General features: G+C 44.9%; 1 protein-coding gene across 1 annotated transcript in view; it reads left to right on the forward strand.

Moving 5' to 3' along the window:
- Window positions 1-26,544, forward strand: part of LOC128647630 (uncharacterized) — a 199,348-nt gene that overhangs the window by 16,197 nt on the left and 156,607 nt on the right. Inside the window, exons 2-3 of the mRNA XM_053700384.1 lie at window positions 12,521-12,703; window positions 19,282-19,469. Of these exons, the coding sequence (XP_053556359.1) occupies window positions 12,522-12,703; window positions 19,282-19,469 (370 nt within the window). The 5' untranslated portion in view covers window position 12,521. The remainder of the gene's footprint in view (window positions 1-12,520; window positions 12,704-19,281; window positions 19,470-26,544) is intronic.

The raw sequence follows: 26,544 nt of genomic DNA on the forward strand, positions 1-26,544 counted from the left end.
CGATCCTGGACCAGATCTAGTAGGGGGCAGACTCTCTCTCTTCGCTCAGGCTTGTGCAAGAGTTGTTCACGATCCCTGGGCTTTAGAAATTGTGTCCCAGGGATATCTTCTGGAATTCAAAGACTCCCTTCCAAGGGGGAGATTTCACATTTCTCTATTGTCTGTAAACCAGACAAAGAGGGAGGCGTTCTTACGCTGTGTAGAAGACTTACATACCATGGGGTGATCCGCCCAGTCCCAAAAGAGGAACAGGGGCTAGGGTTCTACTCAAACATGTTTTTGGTTCCCAAAAAAGAGGGAACTTTTCAGACCAATCTTGGATCTCAAAATTCTAAACAAGTTCCTCAAAGTTCCATCATTCAAGATGGAGACTATTAGGACTATTCTACCTCTGATCCAGGAGGGTCAATCTATGACTACCGTGGATTTAAGGGATGCGTATCTACACATCTCTATTCACAGAAATCATCATCAATTTCTCAGATTCGCCTTTCTAAACAGGCTTTACCAGTTTGTGGCCCTTCCCTTCGGGTTGGCCACGGCTCCAAGTATTTTCACAAAGGTGCTATGGTCCCTTCTGGTGGTTCTACGACCACGGGGCATAGCATGGCGCCTTATCTAGACGACATCTTAATTCAGGCATCGTCTTTCTAGCTAGCCAAGTCTCACACAGATATCGTTTTGGCTTTTCTGAGATCTCACGGGTGGAAGGTGAACATGAAAGAGTTCTCTCTTCCCTCTTACAAGAGTTTCCTTTCTAGGGACTCTGATAGATTCGATAGAAATGAAAATATTTCTGACGGAGGTCAGAAAATCAACTCTTAACCTCTTGCCGAGCTCTTCATTCCATTCCTCGGCCATCAGTGGCTCAGTGTATGGGGGTAATCGGACTCATGGTAGTGGCATTGGACATAGTTCCTTTTGCCCGCCTACACCTCAGATCACTGCAACTATGCATGCTCAAACAGTGGAATGGGGATTATGCAGATTTATCTCCTCAACTGCATCTGGACCAGGAGACCAGAGATTCTCTTCTCTGGTGGTTGTTTCAGGACCACCTGTCTCAGGGAATGTACTTCCGCAGGCCAGAGGGGTGCAGTCTGGAACTCCCTGAAAACACAGGGCTTATGGTCTCAGGCGGAATCTCTTCTTTCGATAAACATTCTAGAACTGAGAGCGATATTCAATGCGCTTCAGGCATGGCCTCAGCTTGCTGCGGCCAAATTCATCAGCTTTCAGTCAGACAACATCACGACTGTAGCTTATATCTATCATCAAGGAGGAACAAGGAGTTCTCTAGCGATGATGGAGTTAACCAAAATAATCAGATGGGCAGAGGATCACTCTTGCCATCTCTCAGCAATCTACATCCCAGGAGTAGAGAACTGGGAGGTGGATTTACTAAGTCGCCAGACTTTTCATCCGGAGGTATTTGCTCAGCTGATGCAGCTATGGGGCACACTAGAATTGGATCTGATGGCGTCCCGTCTGAATGAAAAAAACTTCCTTGTTACGGGTCCAGGTCCCGGGATCCCAAGGCGGTGCTGATAGATGCTCTAGCATGCCTTGGTCATTCAATCTGGTCTATGTATTTCCACCGTTTCCTCTACTCCCACGTCTGGTTGCCAGAATCAAGCAGGAGAGAGTGTTTCGGTGATTCTGATAGTACCTGCGTGGCCACGCAGGACTTAGTATGCAGACCTAGTGGACATTTCCTCTGTTCCACCGTGGATTCTGCCAATGGGGCGGGACCTTCTAATCCAAGGTCCTTTCACGCATCCAAATCTAGTTTCTCTGCGTCTGACTGCTTTGAGATTGAATGCCTAGTTCTATCAAAGTGTGGGTTCTCTGAGTCGGTCATTGATACTCTGATTCAGGCTAGAAAGCCTGTCACCAGGAAGATCTATCATAAGATTTGGCACAAATATCTTTATTGGTGTGAATCCAAAGGTTACTTATGGAGTAAGATTAGGATTCCTAGAATATTGTCTTTTCTCCAAAAAAGGTTTGGAGAAGGGATTATCAGCTAGTTCCCTAAAAGGGTAAATATCTGTTTTGTCTATTCTACTACACAGACATCTGGCAGATGTCCCAGACGTTCAAGCATTTAGTCAGGCTTTGGTCAGAATTAAGCCTGTTGCTCCGCCTTGGAGCCTAAACTTAGTCCTTAAAGTTCTTCAAGGGGTTCCATTTGAACCTATGCATTCCATAGATATTAAGCTTCTATCCTGGAAAGTTTTGTTTTTAGTAGCTATCTCTTCGGCTTGAAGAGTTTCTGAGCTATCTGCTTTACAGTGTGATTTCCCCTTATCTTATTTTCCATGCAGATAAGGTGGTTTTGCGTACCAAACCTGGGTTTCTTCCTAAGGTTGTTTCTAATAAGAATATCAATCAAGAGATTGTTGTTCCTTCACTGTGTCCTAATCCTTCTTCAAAGAAGGAACGTCTGTTGCACAATCTTGATGTGGTTCGTGCTTTAAAGTTCTACTTACAAGCAACTAAAGATGTCCGTCAAACATCCTCATTGTTTGTTGTTCTGGTAAGCGGAGAGGTCAAAAGGCTACGGCTACCTCTCTTTCTTTTTGACTGAAAAGCATCATTCGTTTGGCTTATGAGACTGATGGATAGCAGCCTCCTGATAGAATTACTGCTCATTCTTCTAGAGCTGTGGCTTCCACATGGGCTTTTAAAAATGAGGCTTCTGTTGAACAGATTTGTAATGCGGCGACTGGGTCTTCGCTTCATACTTTTTTCCATATTTTACAAATTTGATACTTTTGCTTCTTCGGAGGCTATTTTTGGGAGAAAGGTTCTACAAGCAGTGGTGCCTTCCGTTTAAGGTCCCTGTCTTGTCCCTCCCTTCATCCGTGTCCTAAAGCTTTGGTATTGGTATCCCACAAGTAAGGATGAATCTGTGGACTCGATACATCTTACAAGAGAAAACATAATTTATTTCATGTAATTAGCAAGAGTCCATGAGCTAGTGACGTATGGGATATACATTCCTACCAGGAGGGGCAAAATTTCCCAAACCACAAAATGCTTATAAATACACCCCTCACCACACCCACAATTCAGTTTTACAAACTTTGCCTCCCATGGAGGTGGTGAAGTAAGTTTGTGCTAGATTTCTATGTTGATATGCGCTTCGCAGCAGGCTGAAGCCCGGTTTTCCTCTGAGTGCAGTGAATGTCAGAGGGATGTGAAGAGAGTATTGCCTATTTGAATACCATGGTCTTCCTCTAGGGGATCTATTTCATAGGTTCTCTGTTATCGGTCGTAGAGATTTCTTCTCCTACCTCCCTTTTCACATCGACGATATACTCTTATATACCATTACCTCTACTGATTACAGTTTCAGTACTGGTTTGGCTATCTACTATATGTAGATGAGTGTCTTGGGGTAAGTAAATCTTAATTCTATTTATGACACTCAAAGCTATGGTTGGGCACTTATATATATGTAAAGTTCTAAATATGTCTTAAAACTTATATTTGCCTTGATTCAGGATAATCGGTATTCCTTCTTTCAGACGGTCAGTTTAATTTTTTGGGAAAATGCATATGAATAAATATTTTTTCTTACCTTAAAAATTTCAATTGACTTTTTTTTCCTTGCGGGCTGTTAGGCTCGCGGGGGCAAAAAATACTTCAATTTATTGCGTTCTTTTTGGTGCAAACTTTTTTGACGCAAAATGTAGTCATTTCCGGCGCCATAGTTGACGCCGGAAGTTTTCACGTGGTTGCGTCATTTTTGACGCATGCGTGTTAGACGTTTTTGGCGCCAAAAAATGTGGGCGTCATTCTTGGCGCCAAAAAAAGTGGGCGTCATTCTTGGCGCCAAAAAAAGTGGGCGTCATTCTTGGCGCCAGTTTTTTCACATTATTTCAGTCTCATTTTTTTGTTGCTTCTGGTTGCTAGAGGCTTGTTTGTTTTGCATTTTTTCCCATTCCTGAAACTGTCATTTAAGGAATTTGATAATTTTGCTTTATATGTTGTTTTTTCTATTACATATTGCAAGATGTCACAACCTGACCCTGGATCAGAATCTACTTCTGGAAAGACGCTGCCTGATGTTGGTTCTACCAAAGCTAAGTGCATTTGTTGTAAACTTTTGGTAACTGTTCCTCCGGCTGTAGTTTGTGTTAGTTGTCATGAAAAACTTTCTAACGCAGATAATGTCTCCATTAGTAATAATCCATTACCTGTTGTTGTTCCTTCAACATCTAATGTTCAGGATGTTCCTGTTAATGTAAGAGAATTTGTTTCTAATTCTATTAGGAAGGCTCTGTCTGTTATTCCTCCTTCCAGTAAACGTAAAAGGTCTTTTAAAACTTCTCATATTTCAGATTAATTTTTAAATGACCGCCATCATTCTGACTTATCTATTTCTGATGAGGATCTCTCTGGTTCAGAAGATTCTACCTCAGATATTGACACTGATAAATATTCATATTTATTTAAGATGGAGTTTATTCGTTCTTTACTTAAAGAAGTGTTGATTGCATTAGATATGGAGGAGTCTAGTCCTCTTGATATTAAAACTAATAAGTATTTAAATTCGGTTTTTAAACCTCATGTAGTTATTCCAGAAGTTTTTCCAGTTCCTGATGCTATTTCAGAAGTAATTTCTAGGGAATGGAATAGTCTGGGTACTTCATTTACTCCTTCACCAAGGTTTAAGAAATTGTACCCTTTGCCATCTGACAGATTAGAGTTTTGGGAGAAAGTCCCCAAAGTTGATGGGGCTATCTCTACTCTTGCTAAACGTACTACTATTCCTACGGCAGATAGTACTTCGTTTAAGGATCCTTTAGATAGGAAGCTTGAATCTTTCCTAAGGAAGGCTTATTTATGTTCAGGTAATCTTCTTAGGCCTGCTATTTCTTTGGCTGATGTTGCTGCAGCTTCCACTTTTTGGTTGGAGGCTTTAGCGCAACAAGTGTCAGACCATAATGCTTATAGCATTGTTAAACTTCTTCAACATGCTAATAACTTTATTTGTGATGCCATTTTTGATATCATTAGAATTGATGTCAGGTATATGTCTTTAGCTATTTTAGCTAGAAGAGCTTTATGGCTTAAATCTTGGAATGCAGATATGACTTCTAAGTCAACATTGCTTTCTCTTTCTTTCCAAGGTAATAAATTATTTGGTTCTCAGTTAGATTCAATAATTTCAACTATTACTGGGGGGGAAGGGAGCCTTTTTGACTCAGGACAAAAAATCTAAAGGTAAATATAGGGCTGCTAATCGTTTTCGTTCCTTTCGTCAGAATAAGGAACAAAAGCCTGACCCTTCCCCTAAAGAAACTGTTTCCGTTTGGAAACCTTCTCCAGTCTGGAATAAATCCAAGCCTTTTCGAAAGTCAAAACCAGCCCCTAAATCCGCATGAAGGTGCGGCCCTCATTCCAGCACAGCTGGTAGGGGGCAGGTTACAATTTTTCAAAGATGTTAGGATCAATTCGATTCACAGTCTTTGGATTCAGAACATTGTTTCACAGGGGTACAGAATAGGTTTCAAGGTAAGGCCGCCTGTGAGAAGATTTTTTTTCTCTCACGCATCCCAGTAAACCCAGTAAAGGCTCAGGCGTTTCTGAAATGTGTTTCAGACCTAGAGTCAGCTGGGGTAATTATGCCAGTTCCAGTTCTGGAACAGGGTCTGGGGTTTTACTCAAATCTATTCATTGTACCAAAGAAGGAGCATTCCTTCAGACCAGTTCTGGATCTAAAAATATTGAATCGTTATGTAAGAATACCAACATTCAAAATGTTGACTATAAGGACTATTCTGCCTTTTGTTCAGCAAGGGCATTATATGTCTACAATAACTTACAGGATGCATATCTTCATATTCCAATTCATCCAGATCACTATCAGTTCCTGAGATTCTCTTTTCTAGACAAGCATTACCAGTTTGTTGCTCTTCCGTTTGGCCTAGCAACAGCTCCAAGGATCTTCTCAAAGGTTCTCAGTGCCCTTCTCTCTGTAATCAGAGAACAGGGTATTGCGGTATTTCCGTATTTGGACGATATCTTGGTACTTGCTCAGTCTTTACATTCTGCAGAATCTCCTACGAATCAACTTGTGTTGTTTCTTCAAAGACATGGTTGGAGGATCAATTTACCAAAGAGTTCATTGATTCCTCAGACAAAGGTAACCTTTTTGGGTTTCCAAATAGATTCAGTGTCCATGACTTTGTCTCTAACAGAAAAGAGACGTCTGAAATTGGTTTCAGCTTGTCGAAACCTTCAGTCTCAATCATTCCCTTCGGTAGCTTTGTGCATGGAAATTCTAGGTCTCATGACTGCTGCATCGGACGCGATCCCTTTTGCTCGTTTTCACATGAGAGCTCTTCAGCTGTGAATGCTGAACCGATGGTGCAGGGATTATACAAATATATCACAATTAATATCCTTAAATCCCAATGTTCGATCTTCTCTGACTTGGTGGTTGGATCACCATCGTTTAATTCAAGGGGCTTCTTTTGTTCGTCCAACCTGGACTGTGATCTCAACAGATGCGAGTCTTTCAGGTTGGGGAGCTGTATGGGGATCTCTGACAGCGCAGGGGGTTTGGGAATCTCAGGAGGCGAGATTACCAATAAATATTTTGGAACTCCGTGCGATTTTCAGAGCTCTTCAGTTCTGGCCTCTTCTGAAGAGAGAATCGTTTATTTGTTTTCAGACAGACAATGTCGCAACCGTGGCGTATGTCAATCATCAAGGAGGGACTCACAGTCCTCAGGCTATGAAAGAAGTATCTCGGATACTTGTATGGGCGGAATCCAGCTCTTGTCTAATTTCTGCGGTTCACATCCCAGGTATAGACAATTGGGAAGCGGATTATCTCAGTCGCCAGACGCTACATCCGGGCGAATGGTCTCTTCACTCAGAGGTATTTCTTCAGATTGTTCAAATCTGGGGACTTCCAGAAATAATTCTTATGGCCTCTCATCTAAACAAGAAACTTCCCAGGTATCTGTCCAGATCCAGGGATTCTCAGGCGGAAGCAGTGGACGCGTTGTCGCTTCCTTGGAATTATCAACCTGCTTATATCTTTCCGCCTCTAGTTCTTCTTCCAAAAGTGATTTCCAAAATCCTAATGGAGCGTTCGTTTGTACTGCTGGTGGCTCCATCATGGCCTCACAGGTTTTGGTATGCGGATCTCGTTCGGATGGCCAGTTGCCAACCTTGGACACTTCCGTTAAGGCCAGACCTTCTTTCTCAAGGCCCATTTTTCCATCAGGATCTCAAATCATTAAATTTGAAGGTATGGAGATTGAACGCTTGATACTTAGTCATAGAGGTTTCTCTGACTCAGTGATTAATACTATGTTGCAGGCTCGTAAATCGGTATCTAGGAAGATTTATTACCGAGTCTGGAAGACTTACATTTCTTGGTGTTCTTCTCATAAATTCTCTTGGCATTCTTTTAGAATTCCTAGAATTTTACAGTTTCTTCAGGATGGTTTGGATAAGGGTTTGTCTGCAAGTTCTTTGAAAGGACAAATCTCTGCTCTTTCTGTTCTTTTTCACAGACAGATTGCTAAACTTCTTGATATTCATTGTTTTGTACAGGCTTTGGTTCCTGCCTGTCATTAAGTCAATATCTCCTCCTTGGAGTCTTAATTTGGTTCTGAGGGCTTTACAGGCTCCTCCGTTTGAACCTATGAATTCTCTGGATATTAAATTACTTTCTTGGAAAGTTTTGTTCCTTTTGGCCATTTCTTCTGCTAGAAGAGTTTCTGAGTTATCTGCTCTTTCTTGTGAATCTCCTTTTCTGATTTTTCATCTGGATAAGGCGGTGTTGCAGACTTCATTTAAATTTTTACCTAAAGTTGTGAATTCTAACAACATTAGTAGAGAAATTGTTGTCCCTTCATTATGTCCTAATCCTAAGAATTCTCTGGAAAGATCTTTACATTCTTTGGATGTGGTTAGAGCTTTGAAATATTATGTTGAAGCTACTAAAGGTTTCAGAAAGACTTCTAGTCTATTTCTTATCTTTTCTGGTTCCAGGAAAGGTCAGAAGGCTTCTGCCATTTCTTTGGCATCTTGGTTAAAGTCTTTGATTCATCATGCTTATGTGGAGTCGGGTCAGTCCCGCCTCAAAGGATTACGGCTCATTCTACTAGGTCAGTTTCTACTTCCTGGGCTTTTAGGAATGAAGCTTCTGTTGATCAGATTTGCAAAGCAGCAACTTGGTCTTCTTTGCATACTTTTACTAAATTCTACCATTTTGATGTTTTCTCTTCTTCTGAAGTATTTTTTGGTAGAAAAGTACTTCAGGCAGCTGTTTCATTTTGATTCTTCTGCTTATTTCATTTTTTTTTATTTGAGTTGTGGATCTTTTTCAGCGGAATTGGCTGTCTTTATTTTATCCCTCCCTCTCTAGTGACTTTTGCGTGGAAGTTCCACATCTTGGGTATCTGCTATCCCATACGTCACTAGCTCATGGACTCTTGCTAATTACATGAAAGAAAACATAATTTATGTAAGAACTTACCTGATAAATTCATTTCTTTCATATTTGCAAGAGTCCATGAGGCTTACCCTTTTTTGTGGTGGTTATGATTTTTTTTGTATAAAGCACAATTATTCCAATTCCTTATTTTTGATGCTTTCGCTCCTTTCTTATCACCCCACTTCTTGGCTATTCGTTAAACTGAATTGTGGGTGTGGTGAGGGGTGTATTTATAGGCATTTTGAGGTTTGGGAAACTTTGCCCCTCCTGGTAGGAATGTATATCCCATACGTCACTAGCTCATGGACTCTTGCTAATATGAAAGAAATGAATTTATCACGTAAGTTCTTACATAAATTATGTGTTATGCTTACCTGATAAATTTATTTATCTCGTGATGTATTGAGTCCACGGCCCGCCCTGTTTATTAAGACAGGCATATATATTTTTATTTTAAAACTTTCAGTCACCACTGCACCCTATAGTTTCTCCATTTTCTTCCTAGCCTTCGGTCGAATGACTGGGGGTGGAGCTAAGGGGGGAGCTATATAGGCAGCTCTATTGTGGGTTCTCTCTCTGCCACTTCCTGTAGGGGAGGAGAATATCCCACAAGTAAGGATGAATCCGTGGACTCGATACATCACAAGAGAAATACATTTATCAGGTAAGCATAAATTATTTTTCCTCCGTAAATTTTGAAAGTGTTCCACTAAGATAATCCCAGAATTCCCGATCCATGGAATTAGAGCCATATACATTGCATAAGATTAATGATGGATTATTGATTTTGATTTTTTATTATTTTAAATCTTCCTTCGATATCTCCCTCAGCATATAGAATATTATATGATAAATTCTTATTGATTAATATCGCCACCCTCTTTCTTTCTTTTGCCATATGGAGTAGCAACAACTTCACCGACCCATTGGATCTTTAACTTAGATATTTCTGGGGCTTTAAGATATGAGTCTTGTAGAAAGAGTATATCGGGATTACATTTTCCAGCCTGCTTTATAATAGATTTTCTTTTAATGGGGGAGGTTATCCCTCCGACATTACAAGATACATTTTTTATATCAGGACAAGCCATATATTATAAAAAAGTGCAGAAGAAAAAGCAAGGGAGAGAAGAAAAAAATAGGGCAAGGACCCCCTGACAGTTCTTGAGAGCATAGTGTCTTATACTCCGATATATACATACATCATACATGTGTCATTTAAATCATAACTCTCTTAATATCTCTCAAAAACAAAAATATTGGATCTTCTCTTCTTCTAAGAAGCTTTGTGCTTCTTTTACATCTTTTAAAATTTTAGTTTCACCATTGACCACCAATGCAATTTTTGCTGGATACAATAGCCTAGCATTGTAGTTGGCCTGTATAAGTTTGGAACAGAAGGGGGACATTTTTCTTTGTTTGCCAAGAGTTTCTGTGGAAAAATCTGAGAATAAAAGAATCTTATGTTCTATCATCAGTGGATATTTTTTCCTCTGACATCTAAAAAGATTAACTTAGTCCTGAAAATGTGACACTTTAACTATTACTGCTCTTGGTCTAGAATTCCCCTCTTTACTTGCGTATTGGTCCTACTCTGTGCGCTTGCTCTATCATTACTGGGCTATTTTTTTATTATTTAATAGCTCGGAGTACAGAGGAAGCAAATGCAATTAAATCTTGGAATTGATCAAGTTCTGGTAGGCCAATTATCCTAACATTATTACAGCGAGCACGGTCCTCCATCTCTTCTAGCCTTGTCTGTAGTTCCTCAGTATTATTTTGGTGTGATGCTATTGGCCCTATCTTCCATATCTGAAATCCTAGCCTCGGCTTCTTCTAATCTAGTGTGAAACTGTCTCACTTCATTTGTTAATGTAATCGTCTCTGTTTTTAATGAGTTAAACTGTGGATTGATAATTCCAGCTATTTGGTTGAGTAGGTTAGGTGGATCTATATTTACAGATGTGTTGGAAGTGACTTCATGTGTCATTTTGTCTAATATTATTTTTTTTTTCCTTGTGTTTAGGGGGCATAATTGGTGAATTTTGTTTAGTGTGTGAGATAAATCTTTCTATGTGATATACAAATAAGAAAGAAGAAAAAAAAAAAATCTGTGCTCAAGTGATTACTCACCTGTTCCTACCAATTACATTATTATCTGTATTCTATTATCAATGCACAGAAATATTAATATAGTTCGTCACTCATTAATTCCGTTATATATAAAATACTGGCTTAGAAAACTGGCAATATAAGACTACAATATTATTGGAGACACGTGATATATAGAGTGGGAAGTTTTTCAAAATCTACTTCAAGAACTACTTATACAGAATTTGTCATTTGCAGAGTGATTTACGTATTTACCGTTATGTACTTAGAAAAAACAACTAGACTCAGTAGGCAATATCTTAATAACAGCTGTGTCTGAGAATCTCACACAGAAATCCTAGCAGTTACTTTACAGATTTAGCCGGACACGCCTGTCGGAGATCTTGCAAGGCCTGCAGAGACGAGAATAACGATTAAATATGTATACACTAGACAATGTTTTTGCAGATGAAATGAGGATTTGTAATTTCAACAATGGTAATAGGTGAAGAAAATGAATCTTTTTGTAAATTGGATAAATAATAATGTCCCATCATAGAGCTACTAGCTTATACATATACTGCAATTCAGACACAACGTTCTAATCCTATGTAACAGGATTCTGATATCCTTTCTCTGCTTCCCAGCTCTTAACTGATGCTGATTTTTATGTGTATAGTACTTTATTGTATTTTTTGTTGATTACTTGATCAGCTTTTCTATCTTATATTTCATCTGTTAGGTTTTGTTCTCAATGGTATTTATATGGACTGTTTATGCTGGCTGGTAGGAAACATGTAATTGATTAACAAACCTCCATCTTTTTACATAGGATTATCTTGATGGTATATATGGCAAGTGTTTTAAACCTTTTGTATTAAGCCTGATGGAAAAAGTCACTGGTTGACTGAGAAATGCGTTACTTGTTTTTTTGCACTTCTTGCCTGTATACCATCCTTTCTGCTGCACACCTGATATCTGGTGTACTTTTTGGCGGGTTGTCTTATCCTGTGTTGCTGGAGTTTGAGCCATACCGACTGGGTGACAGATTCCAGCCTGCTTCACTTGCACTAAAAGGGGTGCTCCATCAAAGGTGAGTGTGAACATCTTATATACTATCTCACAAGAGTGTATATACCATGTGTCACTTCTGTTCCTTTATATTCTCATGAAATCTGAAGACTAACGAAGAATTCTGTGGTGCAATGTAGGGACCAGTGTCAAAAAGTTGGGTCTCCGTCAGAGGTCTTGGGTCTTACAGCAGGACAATGACCCAAAGCACCCAGTAATGGTTTAAGACAAAGCGCTGGAGAGTACTGAGCTGGCCAGCAATGAGTCCAGATCGCAATCCCATAGAGCACCTGTGGAGAGATCTCCCAACAGCAGTTGTGGAAAGGAACCCTTCCAATCTGAGAGACCTGGAGCAGTTGGCAAAAGAAGAGTGGTCCAAAATTCCAGTAGAGAGGTGTAAGAAACTCATTGATGGTTACAGGAAGCAATTGATTTCAGTTATTTTATCCAAGAGGTGTGCTACCAAATATTAAATTCAGGGTGCCAATAATTTTGTCCAGTCCAATTTTGCAGTTTTGCGTGGAATTTGTCAGATTTGGCTCTTTTTTTTTTTTTTCTCTCCACCTTTTTGTGTCATACCAATACAAACAAAAGAAATATACATGAAAATGCCCAAACATTTATAATTGCAACAATTTTCTGGACGAAGTGGCGCATCATCTGACAGAAATGCAGGGGTGCCAATATTTTTGGGCCATGACTATGTGGTATGGTGTGTGTAAGCACTGGCATGATTGTGTGTGTGTGTGAGAGCACAGACTGGTGCATTTGTGAGTATGTGGGAAGTGCATTTAGTTTTGAGGATAGGAGGGACCATGACACATAAAACTGACAGTTAAAACATATTTTGCATGTTTCTTATCCATTTAAAGGCTTCCTTGTTTCTTTCAGGATGGATCCAGCCAGGTGTGACAGCTCTTCACCTAGGAGGTGGACGGTAGCAGAAACTCACTCTTTACTGGATCTTATCCGGGACTTGGGGCTGGTACCAGTGCTGACCCGCAAGGGATACCCAAACTGGGACATATTTGAGAGACTTCATGTTATCCTGAAACGCTGCAATGTGAGAGCGAGGTGAGAAGGAACCATGATCCTTACTGGGCAGCTATTCACAAACATCCTTAATTTTTTTTTTTATCTGAAATTTTAGTTGGCTAAAAGAACTTGGTGTGTGCACATCCTGCACCATCTAGGGCTTGTGTGTGTGTCCTGTGCACTCCTGACACCATCTAGGGCTTGTGTGTGTCCTGTGCACTCCTGGCACCATCTAGGGCTTGTGTGTGTCGTGTGCACTCCTGGCACCATCTAGGGCTTGTGTGTGTGTGTGTCGTGTGCACTCCTGGCACCATCTAGGGCTTGTGTGTGTGTGTCGTGTGCACTCCTGGCACCATCTAGGGCTTGTGTGTGTGTGTCGTGTGCACTCCTGGCACCATCTAGGGCTTGTGTGTGTGTGTCGTGTGCACTCCTGGCACCATCTAGGGCTTGTGTGTGTATCCTGTGCACTCCTGGCACCATCTAGGGCTCGTGTGTGTTGTGTGCACTCCTGGCACCATCTAGGGCTTGTGTGTGTCGTGTGCACTCCTGGCACCATCTAGGGCTTGTGTGTGTGTGTGTCGTGTGCACTCCTGGCACCATCTAGGGCTTGTGTGTGTGTGTCGTGTGCACTCCTGGCACCATCTAGGGCTTGTGTGTGTGTGTCGTGTGCACTCCTGGCACCATCTAGGGCTTGTGTGTGTGTCCTGTGCACTCCTGGCACCATCTAGGGCTTGTGTGTGTGTCGTGTGCACTCCTGGCACCATCTAGGGCTTGTGTGTGTACACTCCTGGCACCATCTAGGGCTTGTGTGTGTACACTCCTGGCACCATCTAGGGCTTGTGTGTGTGCACTCCTGGCACCATCTAGGGCTTGTGTGTGTGTGCACTCCCGGCACCATCTAGGGCTTGTGTGTGTGTGCACTCCCGGCACCATCTAGGGCTTGTGTGTGTGTGTGCACTCCCGGCACCATCTAGGGCTTGTGTGTGTGTGTGCACTCCCGGCACCATCTAGGGCTTGTGTGTGTGTGTGCACTCCCGGCACCATCTAGGGCTTGTGTGTGTGCACTCCTGGCACCATCTAGGGCTTGTGTGTGTGTGCACTCCTGACACCATTTAGGGCTTGTGTGTGTTGTGTGCACTCCTTGCACCATCTAGGGCTTGTGTGTGTCGTGTGCACTCCTGGCACCATCTAGGGCTTGTGTGTGTGTCGTGTGCACTCCTGGCACCATCTAGGGCTTGTGTGTGTGTGTGTCGTGTGCACTCCTGGCACCATCTAGGGCGTGTGTGTGTGTGTGTGCACTCCAGGCACCATCTAGGGCTTGTGTGTGCACTCCAGGCACCATCTAGGGCTTGTGTGTGCACTCCAGGCACCATCTAGGGCTTGTGTGTGCACTCCAGGCACCATCTAGGGCTTGTGTGTGCACTCCAGGCACCATCTAGGGCTTGTGTGTGCACTCCTGGCACCATCTAGGGCTTGTGTGTGTCGTGTGCACTCCTGGCACCATCTAGGGCTTGTGTGTCGTGTGCACTCCTTGCACCATCTAGGGCTTGTGTGTGTGTGTGTGCACTCCTGGCACCATCTAGGGCTTGTGTGTGTCGTGTGCACTCCTGGCACCATCTAGGGCGTGTGTGTGCACTCCTGGCACCATCTTGGGCTTGTGTGTCGTGTGCACTCCTTGCACCATCTAGGGCTTGTGTGTGTCGTGTGCACTCCTGGCACCATCTAGGGCTCTTGTGTGTGTCGTGTGCACTCCTGGCACCATCTAGGGCTTGTGTGTGTGTCGTGTGCACTCCTGGCACCATCTAGGGCGTGTGTGTGTGCACTCCTGGCACCATCTAGGGCGTGTGTGTGTGCACTCCTGGCACCATCTAGGGCTTGTGTGTCGTGTGCACTCCTTGCACCATCTAGGGCTTGTGTGTGTCGTGTGCACTCCTGGCACCATCTAGGGCTTGTGTGTGTGTGTCGTGTGCACTCCTGGCACCATCTAGGGCTTGTGTGTGTGCACTCCTGGCACCATCTAGGGCTTGTGTGTGTGCACTCCTGGCACCATCTAGGGCTTGTGTGTGTGTGTGTCGTGTGCACTCCTGGCACCATCTAGGGCTTGTGTGTGTGTGTCGTGTGCACTCCTGGCACCATCTAGGGCTTGTGTGTGTGTGTGTCGTGTGCACTCCTGGCACCATCTAGGGCTTGTGTGTGTGTGTGTCGTGTGCACTCCTGGCACCATCTAGGGCTTGTGTGTGTGTGTGTGTGTCGTGTGCACTCCTGGCACCATCTAGGGCTTGTGTGTGTGTCGTGTGCACTCCTGGCACCATCTAGGGCGTGTGTGTGTGCACTCCTGGCACCATCTAGGGCGTGTGTGTGTGCACTCCTGGCACCATCTAGGGAGTGTGTGTGTGCACTCCTGGCACCATCTAGGGAGTGTGTGTGTGCACTCCTGGCACCATCTAGGGCGTGTGTGTGTGCACTCCTGGCACCATCTAGGGCGTGTGTGTGTGCACTCCTGGCACCATCTAGGGCGTGTGTGTGTGCACTCCTGGCACCATCTAGGGCGTGTGTGTGTGCACTCCTGGCACCATCTAGGGAGTGTGTGTGTGCACTCCTGGCACCATCTAGGGCGTGTGTGTGTGCACTCCTGGCACCATCTAGGGCGTGTGTGTGTGCACTCCTGGCACCATCTAGGGCGTGTGTCGTGTGCACTCCTGGCACCATCTAGTAGGGCGTGTGTGTGTCGTGTGCACTCCTGGCACCATCTAGTAGGGCTCGTGTGTGTCGTGTGCACTCCTGGCACCATCTAGTAGGGCTCGTGTGTGTCGTGTGCACTCCTGGCACCATCTAGTAGGGCTCGTGTGTGTCGTGTGCACTCCTGGCACCATCTAGTAGGGCTCGTGTGTGTCGTGTGCACTCCTGGCACCATCTAGTAGGGCTCGTGTGTGTCGTGTGCACTCCTGGCACCATCTAGGGCTCGTGTGTGTCGTGTGCACTCCTGGCACCATCTAGGGCTTGTGTGTGTCGTGTGCACTCCTGGCACCATCTAGGGCTTGTGTGTGTGTGTGTGCACTCCTGGCACCATCTAGGGCTTGTGTGTGTGTGTGTGCACTCCTGGCACCATCTAGGGCTTGTGTGTGTCGTGTGCACTCCTGGCACCATCTAGGGCTTGTGTGTGTCGTGTGCACTCCTGGCACCATCTAGGGCTTGTGTGTGGTTTTTGACACTCCTGGCACCATCTAGGGCGTGTGTGTGTGCACTCCTGGCACCATCTAGGGCGTGTGTGTGTGCACTCCTGGCACCATCTAGGGCGTGTGTGTGTGCACTCCTGGCACCATCTAGGGCTTGTGTGTGTGTGTGTGTCGTGTGCACTCCTGGCACCATCTAGGGCTTGTGTGTGTGTGTGTGTCGTGTGCACTCCTGGCACCATCTAGGGCGTGTGTGTGTGCACTCCTGGCACCATCTAGGGCGTGTGTGTGTGCACTCCTGGCACCATCTAGGGCTTGTGTGTGTGTGTGTGTCGTGTGCACTCCTGGCACCATCTAGGGCTTGTGTGTGTGTGTGTGTCGTGTGCACTCCTGGCACCATCTAGGGCTTGTGTGTGTCGTGTGCACTCCTGGCACCATCTAGGGCTTGTGTGTGTGTGTCGTGTGCACTCCTGGCACCATCTAGGGCTTGTGTGTGTCGTGTGCACTCCTGGCACCATCTAGGGCTTGTGTGTGGTGTGTGCACTCCTGGCACCATCTAGGGCGTGTGTGTGTGCACTCCTGGCACCATCTAGGGCGTGTGTGTGTGCACTCCTGGCACCATCTAGGGCGTGTGTGTGTGCACTCCTGGCACCATCTAGGGCGTGTGTGTGTGCACTCCTGGCACCATCTAGGGCGTGTGTGTGTGCACTCCTGGCACCATCTAGGGCGTGTGTGTGTGCACTCCTGGCACCATCTAGGGCGTGTGTGTGTGCACTCCTGGCACCATCTAGGGCGTGTGTGTGTGCACTCCTGGCACCATCTAGGGCTTGTGTGTGTCGTGTGCACTCCTGGCACCATCTAGGGCTTGTGTGTGGTGTGTGCACTCCTGGCACCATCTAGGGCTTGTGTGTGGTGTGTGCACTCCTGGCACCATCTAGGGCTTGTGAGTGTGTGTCGTGTGCACTCCTGGCACCATCTAGGGCTTGTGAGTGTGTGTCGTGTGCACTCCTTGCACCATCTAGTAGGGCTTGTGTGTGTCGTGTGCACTCCTGGCACCATCTAGGGCTCGTGTGTGTCGTGTGCACTCCTGGCACCATCTAGGGCTCGTGTGTGTCGTGTGCACTCCTGGCACCATCTAGGGCTTGTGTGTCGTGTGCACTCCTGGCACCATCTAGGGCTTGTGTGTCGTGTGCACTCCTGGCACCATCTAGGGCTTGTGTGTGTGTGTGTGCACTCCTGGCACCATCTAGGGCTTGTGTGTGTCGTGTGCACTCCTGGCACCATCTAGGGCTTGTGTGTGGTGTGTGCACTCCTGGCACCATCTAGGGCGTGTGTGTGTGCACTCCTGGCACCATCTAGAGGGTGTGTGTGTGTGCACTCCTGGCACCATCTAGGGCTTGTGTGTCGTGTGCACTCCTTGCACCATCTAGGGCTTGTGTGTGTCGTGTGCACTCCTGGCACCATCTAGGGCTTGTGTGTGTCGTGTGCACTCCTGGCACCATCTAGGGCTTGTGTGTGTGTGTCGTGTGCACTCCTGGCACCATCTAGGGCTTGTGTGTGTGTGTCGTGTGCACTCCTGGCACCATCTAGGGCTTGTGTGTGTGCACTCCTGGCACCATCTAGGGCTTGTGTGTGTGTGTGTCGTGTGCACTCCTGGCACCATCTAGGGCTTGTGTGTGTGTGTGTGTGTGTCGTGTGCACTCCTGGCACCATCTAGGGCTTGTGTGTGTGTGTGTCGTGTGCACTCCTGGCACCATCTAGGGCTTGTGTGTGTGTGTGTCGTGTGCACTCCTGGCACCATCAAGGGCTTGTGTGTGTGTGTGTGTCGTGTGCACTCCTGGCACCATCTAGGGCTTGTGTGTGTCGTGTGCACTCCTGGCACCATCTAGGGCTTGTGTGTGTCGTGTGCACTCCTGGCACCATCTAGGGCTTGTGTGTGTCGTGTGCACTCCTGGCACCATCTTGGGCTTGTGTGTCGTGTGCACTCCTTGCACCATCTAGGGCTTGTGTGTGTCGTGTGCACTCCTGGCACCATCTAGGGCTTGTGTGTGTGTCGTGTGCACTCCTGGCACCATCTAGGGCTTGTGTGTGTGTCGTGTGCACTCCTGGCACCATCTAGGGCGTGTGTGTGTGCACTCCTGGCACCATCTAGGGCGTGTGTGTGTGCACTCCTGGCACTATCTAGGGCGTGTGTGTGTGCACTCCTGGCACCATCTAGGGCTTGTGTGTCGTGTGCACTCCTTGCACCATCTAGGGCTTGTGTGTGTCGTGTGCACTCCTGGCACCATCTAGGGCTTGTGTGTGTGTGTCGTGTGCACTCCTGGCACCATCTAGGGCTTGTGTGTGTGCACTCCTGGCACCATCTAGGGCTTGTGTGTGTGTGTGTCGTGTGCACTCCTGGCACCATCTAGGGCTTGTGTGTGTGTGTCGTGTGCACTCCTGGCACCATCTAGGGCTTGTGTGTGTGTGTCGTGTGCACTCCTGGCACCATCTAGGGCTTGTGTGTGTGTGTGTGTGTGTCGTGTGCACTCCTGGCACCATCTAGGGCGTGTGTGTGTGCACTCCTGGCACCATCTAGGGCGTGTGTGTGTGCACTCCTGGCACCATCTAGGGCGTGTGTGTGTGCACTCCTGGCACCATCTAGGGCGTGTGTGTGTGCACTCCTGGCACCATCTAGGGCGTGTGTGTGTGCACTCCTGGCACCATCTAGGGCGTGTGTGTGTGCACTCCTGGCACCATCTAGGGCGTGTGTGTGTGCACTCCTGGCACCATCTAGGGCGTGTGTGTGTGCACTCCTGGCACCATCTAGGGCGTGTGTGTGTGCACTCCTGGCACCATCTAGGGCGTGTGTGTGTGCACTCCTGGCACCATCTAGGGCGTGTGTGTGTGCACTCCTGGCACCATCTAGGGCGTGTGTGTGTGCACTCCTGGCACCATCTAGGGCGTGTGTGTGTGCACTCCTGGCACCATCTAGGGCGTGTGTGTGTGCACTCCTGGCACCATCTAGGGCGTGTGTGTGTGCACTCCTGGCACCATCTAGGGCGTGTGTGTGTGCACTCCTGGCACCATCTAGGGCGTGTGTGTGTGCACTCCTGGCACCATCTAGGGCGTGTGTGTGTGCACTCCTGGCACCATCTAGGGCGTGTGTGTGTGCACTCCTGGCACCATCTAGGGCGTGTGTGTGTGCACTCCTGGCACCATCTAGGGCGTGTGTGTGTCGTGTGCACTCCTGGCACCATCTAGGGCTTGTGTGTGTGTCGTGTGCACTCCTGGCACCATCTAGGGCGTGTGTGTGTGTGTCGTGTGCACTCCTGGCACCATCTAGGTCGTGTGTGTGTGTGTCGTGTGCACTCCTGGCACCATCTAGGTGTGTGCCGCTGGGCGTCGGGTTGTGTCTCCGGGCGTTGGCTATGGCCTTAGAAATTTTATTTTCTCATTCTCCAGCTCAGTGGCGATTAAGGACCGCTGGCAGTGGCTGAAGGTGAAGTTCTGGCGACTAAAGCGTTTGGCAGACTCTGGTGTGGCTCCTATTTCCGGAATCATTGCAGATTTCCAATTCTATGAGGAGATGGAGCAACTGCTGGTACCACAGAAGAGATCCCGGGGCTGTGTAAGAGAAGCAGACAGCACCCGTACGTATGGCTAAGAAGCTTTTAACTCCTTCATATGTCCTCATGTCTCTACACCATTAATGAGCGACCAGTGGTCATTAAAATGCAGAAAGTAGTACAGGTACACATCAAGAATTACTATCAAACATTACTATTCCCCCCCCCCCCTCTCTCTCTCTCTCTCTCTCTCTTTTTCTTTCTCATTTTCTTTCTCTTTCTTTCTCGTTCTCTCTTTCTTTTTCTCTTTTTATCTTTCTCTCTCTTTTTCTCTCTTTTTTTCTTTTTCTCTCTCTTTTTCTCTTTTTTTTTCTCTTTTTTTCTTTTTTCTCTCTCTGTCTCTCTTTTTCCTTTCCTTTCTTTCCTTTTCTCTCTCATCAGTGTTATCTGCCCGTGTCTTTCCTTTCTTTCCTTTTCTCTCTCATCAGTGTTATCTGCCCGTGTCTTTCCTTTCTTTCCTTTTCTCTCTCATCAGTGTTATCTGCCCGTGTCTTTGGTTTCTTTCCTTTCTTTCCTTTTCTCTCTCTTCAGTGTTATCTGCCCGTGTCTTTCCTTTCTTTCCTTTTCTCTCTCATCAGTGTTATCTGCCCGTGTCTTTGGTTTCTTTCCTTTTCTCTCTCATCAGTGTTATCTGCCCGTGTCTTTGGTTTCTTTCCTTTTCTCTCTCATCAGTGTTATCTGCCCGTGTCTTTGGTTTCTTTCCTTTCTTTCCTTTTCTCTCTCATCAGTGTTATCTGCCCGTGTCTTTCCTTTCTTTCCTTTTCTCTCTCATCAGTGTTATCTGCCCGTGTCTTTCCTTTCTTTCCTTTCTTTCCTTTTCTCTCTCATCAGTGTTATCTGCCCGTGTCTTTCCTTTCTTTCCTTTCTTTCCTTTTCTCTCTCATCAGTGTTATCTGCCCGTGTCTTTCCTTTCTTTCCTTTTCTCTCTCATCAGTGTTATCTGCCCGTGTCTTTCCTTTCTTTCCTTTTCTCTCTCATCAGTGTTATCTTCCCGTGTCTTTCCTTTCTTTCCTTTTCTCTCTCATCAGTGTTATCTGCCCGTGTCTTTCCTTTCTTTCCTTTTCTCTCTCATCAGTGTTATCTTCCCGTGTCTTTCCTTTCTTTCCTTTTCTCTCTCATCAGTGTTATCTGCCCGTGTCTTTCTTTCCTTTTCTCTCTCTAGTCAGTGTTATCTGCCCGTGTCTTTGGTTTCTTTTCTCTCTCTAGTCAGTGTTATCTGCCCGTGTCTTTCCTTTCTTTCCTTTCTTTCCTTTTCTCTCTCATCAGTGTTATCTGCCCGTGTCTTTCCTTTCTTTCCTTTTCTCTCTCATCAGTGTTATCTGCCCGTGTCTTTCCTTTCTTTCCTTTTCTCTCTCTAGTCAGTGTTATCTGCCCGTGTCTTTCCTTTCTTTCCTTTCTTTCCTTTTCTCTCTCATCAGTGTTATCTGCCCGTGTCTTTCCTTTCTTTCCTTTTCTCTCTCATCAGTGTTATCTGCCCGTGTCTTTGGTTTCTTTCCTTTTCTCTCTCATCAGTGTTATCTGCCCGTGTCTTTGGTTTCTTTCCTTTTCTCTCTCATCAGTGTTATCTGCCCGTGTCTTTGGTTTCTTTCCTTTTCTCTCTCATCAGTGTTATCTGCCCGTGTCTTTCCTTTCTTTCCTTTTCTCTCTCATCAGTGTTATCTGCCCGTGTCTTTGGTTTCTTTCCTTTTCTCTCTCATCAGTGTTATCTGCCCGTGTCTTTGGTTTCTTTCCTTTTCTCTCTCATCAGTGTTATCTGCCCGTGTCTTTGGTTTCTTTCCTTTTCTCTCTCATCAGTGTTATCTGCCCGTGTCTTTGGTTTCTTTCCTTTTCTCTCTCATCAGTGTTATCTGCCCGTGTCTTTCCTTTCTTTCCTTTTCTCTCTCATCAGTGTTATCTGCCCGTGTCTTTCCTTTCTTTCCTTTTCTCTCTCATCAGTGTTATCTGCCCGTGTCTTTCCTTTCTTTCCTTTTCTCTCTCATCAGTGTTATCTGCCCGTGTCTTTGGTTTCTTTCCTTTTCTCTCTCATCAGTGTTATCTGCCCGTGTCTTTGGTTTCTTTCCTTTTCTCTCTCATCAGTGTTATCTGCCCGTGTCTTTCCTTTCTTTCCTTTTCTCTCTCATCAGTGTTATCTGCCCGTGTCTTTCCTTTCTTTCCTTTTCTCTCTCATCAGTGTTATCTGCCCGTGTCTTTGGTTTCTTTCCTTTTCTCTCTCATCAGTGTTATCTGCCCGTGTCTTTCCTTTCTTTCCTTTCTTTCCTTTTCTCTCTCATCAGTGTTATCTGCCCGTGTCTTTCCTTTCTTTCCTTTCTTTCCTTTTCTCTCTCATCAGTGTTATCTGCCCGTGTCTTTCCTTTCTTTCCTTTTCTCTCTCATCAGTGTTATCTGCCCGTGTCTTTGGTTTCTTTCCTTTTCTCTCTCATCAGTGTTATCTGCCCGTGTCTTTGGTTTCTTTCCTTTTCTCTCTCATCAGTGTTATCTGCCCGTGTCTTTCCTTTCTTTCCTTTTCTCTCTCATCAGTGTTATCTGCCCGTGTCTTTCCTTTCTTTCCTTTTCTCTCTCATCAGTGTTATCTGCCCGTGTCTTTCCTTTCTTTCCTTTTCTCTCTCATCAGTGTTATCTGCCCGTGTCTTTCCTTTCTTTCCTTTTCTCTCTCTAGTCAGTGTTATCTGCCCGTGTCTTTGGTTTCTTTCCTTTCTTTCCTTTTCTCTCTCATCAGTGTTATCTGCCCGTGTCTTTGGTTTCTTTCCTTTTCTCTCTCATCAGTGTTATCTTCCCGTGTCTTTCCTTTCTTTCCTTTTCTCTCTCATCAGTGTTATCTGCCCGTGTCTTTGGTTTCTTTCCTTTTCTCTCTCATCACTGTTATCTGCCCGTGTCTTTCCTTTCTTTCCTTTTCTCTCTCATCAGTGTTATCTGCCCGTGTCTTTGGTTTCTTTCCTTTTCTCTCTCATCAGTGTTATCTGCCCGTGTCTTTCCTTTCTTTCCTTTTCTCTCTCATCAGTGTTATCTGCCCGTGTCTTTCCTTTCTTTCCTTTTCTCTCTCATCAGTGTTATCTGCCCGTGTCTTTCCTTTCTTTCCTTTTCTCTCTCATCAGTGTTATCTGCCCGTGTCTTTCCTTTCTTTCCTTTTCTCTCTCATCAGTGTTATCTGCCCGTGTCTTTCCTTTCTTTCCTTTTCTCTCTCATCAGTGTTATCTGCCCGTGTCTTTCCTTTCTTTCCTTTTCTCTCTCATCAGTGTTATCTGCCCGTGTCTTTGGTTTCTTTCCTTTTCTCTCTCATCAGTGTTATCTGCCCGTGTCTTTCCTTTCTTTCCTTTCTTTCCTTTTCTCTCTCATCAGTGTTATCTGCCCGTGTCTTTCCTTTCTTTCCTTTTCTCTCTCTTCAGTGTTATCTGCCCGTGTCTTTGGTTTCTTTCCTTTCTTTCCTTTTCTCTCTCTTCAGTGTTATCTGCCCGTGTCTTTGGTTTCTTTCCTTTCTTTCCTTTTCTCTCTCATCAGTGTTATCTGCCCGTGTCTTTGGTTTCTTTCCTTTCTTTCCTTTTCTTTCTCTTCAGTGTTATCTGCCCGTGTCTTTGGTTTCTTTCCTTTCTTTCCTTTTCTCTCTCATCAGTGTTATCTGCCCGTGTCTTTCCTTTCTTTCCTTTTCTTTCTCATCAGTGTTATCTGCCCGTGTCTTAGGTTTCTTTCCTTTCTTTCCTTTTCTCTCTCATCAGTGTTATCTGCCCGTGTCTTTCCTTTCTTTCCTTTTCTCTCTCATCAGTGTTATCTGCCCGTGTCTTTGGTTTCTTTCCTTTCTTTCCTTTTCTCTCTCATCAGTGTTATCTTCCCGTGTCTTTCCTTTCTTTCCTTTTCTCTCTCATCAGTGTTATCTGCCCGTGTCTTTGGTGTCTTTCCTTTCTTTCCTTTTCTCTCTCATCAGTGTTATCTGCCCGTGTCTTTGGTGTCTTTCCTTTCTTTCCTTTTCTCTCTCATCAGTGTTATCTGCCCGTGTCTTTGGTGTCTTTCCTTTCTTTCCTTTTCTCTCTCTTCAGTGTTATCTGCCCGTGTCTTTGGTTTCTTTCCTTTCTTTCCTTTTCTCTCTCATCAGTGTTATCTGCCCGTGTCTTTGGTTTCTTTCCTTTCTTTCCTTTTCTCTCTCTTCAGTGTTATCTGCCCGTGTCTTTGGTGTCTTTCCTTTCTTTCCTTTTCTCTCTCTTCAGTGTTATCTGCCCGTGTCTTTGGTTTCTTTCCTTTCTTTCCTTTTCTCTCTCATCAGTGTTATCTGCCCGTGTCTTTGGTTTCTTTCCTTTTCTCTCTCATCAGTGTTATCTGCCCGTGTCTTTCCTTTCTTTCCTTTTCTCTCTCATCAGTGTTATCTGCCCGTGTCTTTGGTTTCTTTCCTTTTCTCTCTCATCAGTGTTATCTGCCCGTGTCTTTCCTTTCTTTCCTTTTCTCTCTCATCAGTGTTATCTGCCCGTGTCTTTCCTTTCTTTCCTTTTCTCTCTCATCAGTGTTATCTGCCCGTGTCTTTGGTTTCTTTCCTTTTCTCTCTCATCAGTGTTATCTGCCCGTGTCTTTGGTTTCTTTCCTTTCTTTCCTTTTCTCTCTCATCAGTGTTATCTGCCCGTGTCTTTCCTTTCTTTCCTTTTCTCTCTCATCAGTGTTATCTGCCCGTGTCTTTGGTTTCTTTCCTTTTCTCTCTCATCAGTGTTATCTGCCCGTGTCTTTGGTTTCTTTCCTTTCTTTCCTTTTCTCTCTCATCAGTGTTATCTGCCCGTGTCTTTGGTTTCTTTCCTTTTCTCTCTCATCAGTGTTATCTGCCCGTGTCTTTCCTTTCTTTCCTTTTCTCTCTCATCAGTGTTATCTGCCCGTGTCTTTCCTTTCTTTCCTTTTCTCTCTCATCAGTGTTATCTGCCCGTGTCTTTCCTTTCTTTCCTTTTCTCTCTCATCAGTGTTATCTGCCCGTGTCTTTCCTTTCTTTCCTTTTCTCTCTCATCAGTGTTATCTGCCCGTGTCTTTCCTTTCTTTCCTTTTCTCTCTCATCAGTGTTATCTGCCCGTGTCTTTGGTTTCTTTCCTTTCTTTCCTTTTCTCTCTCATCAGTGTTATCTGCCCGTGTCTTTGGTTTCTTTCCTTTCTTTCCTTTTCTCTCTCTTCAGTGTTATCTGCCCGTGTCTTTCCTTTCTTTCCTTTTCTCTCTCATCAGTGTTATCTGCCCGTGTCTTTGGTTTCTTTCCTTTTCTCTCTCATCAGTGTTATCTGCCCGTGTCTTTGGTGTCTTTCTAATGGCAGGGAGAGTGCAGAAAATCCATTAATAACCTATAGGAAATACTTCACCTTGCCAACAGGAGGAGGCAAAGACACCCTTAAAAAACATTAACCTTCCTTTTCTCTCTCTAGTCAGTGTTATCTGCCCGTGTCTTTGGTTTCTTTCCTTTTCTCTCTCATCAGTGTTATCTGCCCGTGTCTTTGGTTTCTTTCCTTTCTTTCCTTTTCTCTCTCATCAGTGTTATCTGCCCGTGTCTTTGGTTTCTTTCCTTTTCTCTCTCATCAGTGTTATCTTCCCGTGTCTTTCCTTTCTTTCCTTTTCTCTCTCATCAGTGTTATCTGCCCGTGTCTTTGGTTTCTTTCCTTTTCTCTCTCATCACTGTTATCTGCCCGTGTCTTTCCTTTCTTTCCTTTTCTCTCTCATCAGTGTTATCTGCCCGTGTCTTTGGTTTCTTTCCTTTTCTCTCTCATCAGTGTTATCTGCCCGTGTCTTTGGTTTCTTTCCTTTTCTCTCTCATCAGTGTTATCTGCCCGTGTCTTTCCTTTCTTTCCTTTTCTCTCTCATCAGTGTTATCTGCCCGTGTCTTTCCTTTCTTTCCTTTTCTCTCTCATCAGTGTTATCTGCCCGTGTCTTTCCTTTCTTTCCTTTTCTCTCTCATCAGTGTTATCTGCCCGTGTCTTTCCTTTCTTTCCTTTTCTCTCTCATCAGTGTTATCTGCCCGTGTCTTTGGTTTCTTTCCTTTTCTCTCTCATCACTGTTATCTGCCCGTGTCTTTCCTTTCTTTCCTTTCTTTCCTTTTCTCTCTCATCAGTGTTATCTGCCCGTGTCTTTCCTTTCTTTCCTTTTCTCTCTCTTCAGTGTTATCTGCCCGTGTCTTTGGTTTCTTTCCTTTCTTTCCTTTTCTCTCTCATCAGTGTTATCTGCCCGTGTTTTTGGTTTCTTTCCTTTCTTTCCTTTTCTTTCTCATCAGTGTTATCTGCCCGTGTCTTTGGTTTCTTTCCTTTCTTTCCTTTTCTCTCTCATCAGTGTTATCTGCCCGTGTCTTTCCTTTCTTTCCTTTTCTCTCTCATAAGTGTTATCTGCCCGTGTCTTTGGTTTCTTTCCTTTCTTTCCTTTTCTCTCTCATTAGTGTTATCTGCCCGTGTCTTTGGTTTCTTTCCTTTCTTTCCTTTTCTCTCTCATCAGTGTTATCTGCCCGTGTCTTTGGTTTCTTTCCTTTCTTTCCTTTTCTCTCTCATCAGTGTTATCTGCCCGTGTCTTTCCTTTCTTTCCTTTTCTCTCTCATCAGTGTTATCTGCCCGTGTCTTTGGTTTCTTTCCTTTCTTTCCTTTTCTCTCTCATCAGTGTTATCTGCCCGTGTCTTTGGTTTCTTTCCTTTCTTTCCTTTTCTCTCTCATCAGTGTTATCTGCCCGTGTCTTTCCTTTCTTTCCTTTTCTCTCTCATCAGTGTTATCTGCCCGTGTCTTTCCTTTCTTTCCTTTTCTCTCTCATAAGTGTTATCTGCCCGTGTCTTTGGTTTCTTTCCTTTCTTTCCTTTTCTCTCTCATTAGTGTTATCTGCCCGTGTCTTTGGTTTCTTTCCTTTCTTTCCTTTTCTCTCTCATCAGTGTTATCTGCCCGTGTCTTTGGTTTCTTTCCTTTCTTTCCTTTTCTCTCTCATCAGTGTTATCTGCCCGTGTCTTTCCTTTCTTTCCTTTTCTCTCTCATCAGTGTTATCTGCCCGTGTCTTAGGTTTCTTTCCTTTCTTTCCTTTTCTCTCTCATCAGTGTTATCTGCCCGTGTCTTTGGTTTCTTTCCTTTTCTCTCTCATCAGTGTTATCTGCCCGTGTCTTTGGTTTCTTTCCTTTTCTCTCTCA

The sequence above is a fragment of the Bombina bombina genome, chromosome 2, assembly GCF_027579735.1.
Source record: "Bombina bombina isolate aBomBom1 chromosome 2, aBomBom1.pri, whole genome shotgun sequence".
Lineage (NCBI taxonomy): Eukaryota > Metazoa > Chordata > Amphibia > Anura > Bombinatoridae > Bombina > Bombina bombina.